Source organism: Hyaena hyaena, unplaced genomic scaffold (assembly GCF_003009895.1).
Source record: "Hyaena hyaena isolate Hyena2069 unplaced genomic scaffold, ASM300989v1 scaffold_68, whole genome shotgun sequence".
Classification (NCBI taxonomy): domain Eukaryota; kingdom Metazoa; phylum Chordata; class Mammalia; order Carnivora; family Hyaenidae; genus Hyaena; species Hyaena hyaena.
Window position 1 is genome coordinate 1198175 of NW_024080700.1, and position 6219 is coordinate 1204393.

At 59.2% G+C, this 6219-nt stretch overlaps 1 protein-coding gene across 6 annotated transcripts in view; it reads right to left on the reverse strand.

The window, feature by feature from the left end:
• Nucleotides 1–776: 776 nt before the first annotated feature.
• ADGRG5 (adhesion G protein-coupled receptor G5) overlaps nucleotides 777–6219 on the reverse strand; it is an 18872-nt gene continuing 13429 nt past the window's right edge. For 4 of the 6 annotated variants that reach the window (XM_039232678.1, XM_039232680.1, XM_039232677.1 and 1 more), the window contains 3 exons: nucleotides 5551–5668; nucleotides 2751–3023; nucleotides 777–2366 (listed from right to left, as the gene is read on the reverse strand). In XM_039232678.1, the coding sequence (XP_039088609.1) occupies nucleotides 1940–2366; nucleotides 2751–3023; nucleotides 5551–5668 (818 nt within the window). In that variant the 3' untranslated portion in view covers nucleotides 777–1939. Of the gene's footprint in view, nucleotides 2367–2745; nucleotides 3024–5550; nucleotides 5669–6219 lie in introns of all 6 variants that reach the window. The other 2 variants (XM_039232682.1, XM_039232681.1) reach the window with 1 other exon arrangement.

Below are 6219 nucleotides of genomic sequence, written 5' to 3' on the forward strand. Positions count from 1 at the left end.
TGCGAGCCCGTGGAGACCTGAGTCCAGTGCCCAGGCAGGGCCAGGCCAGCACCCTGCTGGGAGTGAGGGGAGGGCAGGGGGTGCCCAGCAGGTCCCCTCATCCCAGCCCCCACACCCAGGAGGAGCATTTCTGGGAAGTGCTCCCCGTCCAGAGCCTGGAGCCCACATGGTGCTCAGGGCCCGTTTTCTGGAACCACCGGAACCGTTCTTGTCACTGTGGCCACATCCTCCCTTGGGATGTAGCCCTGGGCTTGGTAGGGTCTAGAAGCCGGGTTTGGTAGGGTCTAGAAGCCGGGCCTGAGCTCGTGGGGTGGGCCACGTCACAGGCAAGGCCGGGCCTGCACTTGGGTGGGCCACGTCATGGGCAAGCCCCCTTTCACTGGGCTGCAGAGCCAGGGCAGTTCGAGCCAGGGGCCAGAAGCTGCCGTGATCTCCCGGCAGCCTCATTAGTACGGGAGCCCACCCCAAGGCCTCAGGAGCCTGGTACCACTCAGGACTGGGCCAATCCAGGGCAAGGGGCTTGCATGGGGACTCACATCACCCTGACAGAGGTGAAGGGGGACACTCTGAAGTCAGGGCAGAGGCCACTCTAGGGAAAGTGCGGGGGAGGGGTGATGAAGCTGAGGGACAGCAGGTTGTGCCTAGCGATGCTTCCCCTCTCAGTTGACTCTGTTGATAATAATAGCAAAAGCACTAATGATAACAGTGATAACCATTTATTGAGCACTTACTACACGCTAAGCCTCTTTGTATGGATTTTTTTTCATCTTCAGAGTAGGCACCACTACTGCCCCTATTTTACAGATAAGAAAACTGAGGCATGGAGAACTTGAGTGGTTTGTCACATAGCTAGCAAGTGGCAGAGCTATCTGAGCCCAGGCAGCCAGGCTCTGGTGACCACTGTGCCCACCACCCAGGGAGGGCTGTTTGCACCAAGAAATGAACAGAGGGCAGAAGACACCCCTGGGAGAAAAGGGATACAGCTCCAGTTCCCTCACTGTGCCATCCAAAGTCACCATTACCTGTCTGGTGGCTGGGGGGCAGGGCCCGAGAGCCTCCCCACCCACCCCTGCCCCACCCCCGCCCACAGCTCTAGTGCCAGCTCTGCCCAGAGAACTCCTCCCCAAAGAGCCGGAGCTGGCAGCTGCGCTGGGAAAAGAGAGAAATGGCCATGTAAACGGTGCAAGAATTCGTTCTTCTGTCCCTCAGCAGGAGCAGTTCTGGAAGCAGGACGTCTCCATCTCGTGTGTCAGGTCCACAGACAGGTGACATTTCCAGATAGATTTTGGAGCCAGTGGCTTCTGAGCACAGGCCAGCTGCGCCCCCTGGTGTGCATCCTGGGAATGCAGCTGGCTTCATGAGCCCGCTCCCTCTTGGTCTGAGAGGTCAGGACAGGTCTCTACAACTGTGGCCTGAGCTTGGCTTTAGAATCCATACCCTCACGCCTCCTGGGGGAAATTCAATCCTCACCAGTCATCAAACACCCAGGTCACAGGCCCAGCTGGCTCAGGGGGAGGGGAATGAGGCTCTGCCCTCCCATCCCCAGGAAGCCCTCCAGCCCGCTTCTGGTCTACATGGCCTATAGGGGTCTTGGGAGCACTGGAGGAGGAGCCTCTGGGAAGGACTGGACTTCCTGATCTTTAAGAAGAATGAGCCTAGAGCTGGGAGTCACCACAATTTGGGGGGACTGAGGGAAAAGCGGCCTCAGGCATAGGCTGGTGAAGCCTCAGACACTGGGCGAGACTCAGCTGTGGGCTGGGGGGCTGGGCCAGGATGTGGTCTGGCCCTCCCCAGAAGAGGGTGGCAGCCCCAGCAGGAAACCCCCAGGGCAGATTGGCAGAGACCCCGTCCCAGGGGCCCGCTAAGACCTTCTTCGCTGGTTTTATTCAGCCTTCACAAAGCTCTTGGGCTAGGCAGGACCGAAGCCATCTGCCCCATGTCACAGATGTGGAGACCAGGGCCAGGGAGACCATAGGCCCAAGGGCATACAGCGAGACTCAGAGTGAAGCCTTGAAACATGGCCTCCTGACCCCCCAGGCCAGTGCCCTGCCCAGTAAAGTTTGCTGACCCCCAGCGGGGTTGACCCTGCGCCAGAGCAGAATGCCGAGGGAGGCAGAGCCACGTGCTGCCCTGTGGACCTAGGGAAGCCATGGAGGTAGGAAAGCCCCCCCACCCCCGGAGGGCACAGCCTGCCACCTTCTCTGGTGGAAGCCAGAGTCTCGGGCTGCAGGCAGAGAGGCTGGGCTCTGGGCCAGGAGGCCCAGACTACAGCATCGTCTGGGAGGAGCTGAACGCCTCCATCTCTGCCTCCACCACTGCCTCCGAGCGGCACCTCTGGGAGCAGAACCACAGGAAGAGGAAGAAACCTGCAAGCAAAAGACTGGTCAGTGGGAGACACAGGAGCAACGTGGGGCCTCACCCCATATCCAGGGATCTCCTCACAGCGGGTGAGCTGAGCTTCCCTGAAGCCCAGAGTCCTTCTCAGAGCCCCTAACTGTTGGAAGCCAGAAGGGGCAGAGCGTAGAAGCTGGAGGACCAGCCACCACTAGGCCAGAAGGTGCCTTTGTGCAAATTAGAAGGAAACGCTCCTTCCCATGGGCAGAAGGAGCCCCACCCCAACTTGGCAGCGGAGCTGGATTTCGGCCCATGACTCGCCCCCTTGGCCTGAAGCTCTTTTGGGGTAAACATCTACCTGCCACCATATACACCCCCTAGGGCTTCCCCCACACCGCTCACGGGCCCTACCGTACAGCGAGTTGAAGATGGTGAAGAGGAAGAGCTGGGGCAGCAGGAAGACACCAAAGGAGAAGAAGGCCAAGGCCCAGGTGGTGCCCAGCAGCATGGTGAGGCCCAGCACGGTGACGCTATCCCGGCAGGCCCGGGGGCCCGGCACCTTCTCCTGCGCCCGCAGCCTGCGCACAGCCCGCAGTGCCCAAGCCAGCACCACCAGGTTGAAAAGGGATGTGAGGCCACCATAGCCCATGACCAAGATGTTGTGCACCCACGGGCTCCGCACCCAGCATCTGTAGGGGAGGGTGAAGTTCAGGGTCGGTGTGGCTCCCAGGGCCGGGGCAGGGAAGAGACCCTGGTCTCTGAGCCTCTGGACAGGCTCGCAGCCCAGACCCGCTGTTTCTTGTCTGACCACACGTGTGGCGAAGTTCTGGGCCCGGCTGGAACGCCAGGCCACCACATTAGGCCCCACCTGCCACCTCGGCCCCCTGCCTCCAGCCCCCCACACTCTCCTTTCCAGCCACATGGGGCTCTCTCATGCCTCCATGCCTTAAGCCACCCGAAAATTCTTCTTCTCCTTCTTTTTACGTCTTACCTCTCTCCCCTTCCGTGAATAGCCAAACTGCCAACCTGTACAATACTCTATCAGATCACTGGCCCAGGGGCCCTCTTTCCTTCTCCCACCACCCACCACACATTCATCACCATCTAATCAGCATCTCTGTGCAATAGACCCCTCCCCACCTAGACTGGGCCGACATGCTGGACTCAGAGCAGCGGACAAGCTGTTGCAAGCTGGGGCAGCCTGGGGGAGGGGCATTCGCTGCGGACCAGGGAGCAGAGAGGAAGCAGCAGGAAGAGGAAGAGGCCTGAGGAAAGAGCAGAGGCCTAGCCATGGCCCCAGCCCTGCTCCTAGACCCTCCCTGAGGTCTTCACGGCCTCTCCTCTCCAGGACACCTGCAAGACAGGTGGTACCTTCCACCCAGTCAGACACCGTGTCGCATGCTTTCTATGGATTAGCCAGTTCAGTTCTCATGATGAGCCTACGAGGCAGGCGCATCGCCATCCCCATCCCGCCGATGAGGAAACTGAGGCTCTGGCTTAGGAACACGCGCGCGTAAGAGGCAAAGGTGAGATTGGGAGCCTCAGGCTCAGTGCCTATGCCCCTGTCAAAATCACCTGCCCAGGCTCCTGCTGCGGCAGCCGCCAGCCTTGAACGTGATCTTGGGACTGAGTGTGGTCATAGATCATTCCCCGTCACTGCTGTGTGACAGTCCAGCAGGGGGGTCTCTATCGCAATTTATTAACCGGTGTCCTGTCAGTGGGCAATGGAGTTACATTCAAGGTGGTTTTTTGTTATTGCTGTTTGCGTTCAGGAACACATAGCTATGTGGGAAGGGCTTTTTAAATGTCAGAGAGTACAAGTCCGAAGCCAGGTGAGAGGGAAGGGAGAAGAGAGGACGAAGCTTCTGGAGAAGCTGGTGCTTAGAGTGGGGAGCGCTCTGACGGCCCAGCAATAATGTCCTTCCTGTCCCCGCTTTACGGCACACAGCACATATTATATTAAAACTACATGGTTAGGGGCGCCCAGGAGGCTTAGTCGGTCAGGTGCTCGACTTCAGCTCAGGTCATGATTTTGTGGTTCATGAGTTCAAGCCTTACATTGGGCTCTGTGCTGACAGCTCAGAGCCTGGAGCCTGCTTTGGATTCTGTGTCTCCGTCTCTCTCTCTCTCTCTCTCTGCCCCTCCCCCACTCGTGCTCTGTTTCTCTCTCTCTCTCAAAAATAAACTTTTTTTTTAATTAAAAAAAAAATACATGGTTAAAGAACCTTAAGTCACACCCCCTCTGAGGAAGCAGCTGTGAGGAATGAACCCCACCCTCCCTCCACTTGGTGCCCAGAGTCCCCACTTCCTGGAGGCTGGGGGCTGGGCTCTGGAGCCAGCCTTCCTGTGGCCAAGTCCCAGCTCTGCCATCGACCATCTGGGTTTCCTTGGGCAGGGCTCTTAGGCTGTCTGTGCCTCAGTTTCCCGAACGGTAAACAGAGGCTGACAACAGGACGCACTCCTTCCAGCAAGGTTTAAACAGGATAGTACGTGTCGCCTGCCACAGAGTCAGCCTCTAGTCGGCGGTCCTAGGCTTGCATCGGCCAGGAAAGAAAGCAGACGGACAGCCGAACACTGGCGCTGGGTCGCCGGGAGATATTCTCCCTACGTTGGCTGAAGGGTTAATGTCTGAGAGTACAGGAAAAGGCAGCAGAGTCCGGCCTCCGGATCCCCAGGCCCCCTGACACACAGGCGCGCGCGCACGCGTGCACACACACACACACACACACGCTGAGCCCTGCCCTTGGGATGTCCCAGCCCTCGCACACTCTCTCTGACCAGGAGGATCTGCAGGCTGGCAGTGCCGTGCCAGGCACAGGTCGGGGGGTGCAGGAGCCTGAGCGAGCACAGCAAGATGGTGGGAAGGGAGAGCGGAGTCAGGCGCAGGCTGAGCTCCCCCAGCGAGGTCTGAGAGCAGGAGGGGATGCTGGGCTGACTACCGTGCTGCCAGGAGGCAGAGGGCCTGCTGCCCTGGCTCGGGAGGTCCCCGCGCAGGCCCCAGAGTCCATGCCAGGGCTCCCCTAGGGTTAGCCAGCCAACGAAGAGAGCCTGCCTCTGCAGAAGGGGTGTGGCAAAGGCCCCTGGAAACCACCCCTCTCTGAGCCACACCCCCTCCTTGCCCCCCAGCCGGTGCCCTGCCTACAGCACACTCTGTTCATAGCCCCTGGGCCCTTCTGCCAGAGCCAGGAAGTCTGCCACAGCCCTGAGGGCACTCACATAGAATTGTTCTGGAAGCCCGTGCCATTTCCCTGGCTGTCGAAGACTGGGATTGTGTGGACTCCATACACTGAGCTCCGGACAACGAGAAGGAGCAGCACCAGGAGGGCCGGGACCCCTGAGGGATGAGACAGAGGTCTCAGCATCTGCCAGGTGACCCCAGAGAAAGGCTGGTCATGGATCCCTGAAGCTACTAAAACAGAATCCCACTGAGCCAGCGGGGAAGGAAAGGGACTGTCCGAGCCCCCAGTCCCTGCCGCATGGTCCAGCTTCAAAGCACTGACCCTGGAGGTCTTAGAGGAGACAGCTCTCCAAGGTGTTAGTGAGGGCTCTAGGGAGGGACGGTAATGGCGGTAGCAGTGGGGAGATCCAGCTAATGGGACAGAGGGTTGGAGAACTCATGAGGAAAGAGCAAAAATAAGGAGGGGCTAGGATGGCGGTAGAGGTGCCAAGTGATGGTGATGCCAGAGATAGTGGTGAAGACGAGGATGAGGACGGTGGTGACGGAGGAGGTGGTGGAGGCGATGGTGTAGGGTCAGAGGCAGAAGTGGTAGTGATGGTGCTGATGGTGTTAGAGGTAGACATGGAGATGATGGCACGAGCAATGGTGGTGTTAGAGGTGGAGGTGTTGGAAGTGATGGTGCTGGAGGTGTTAGAGGTGGGGGATGG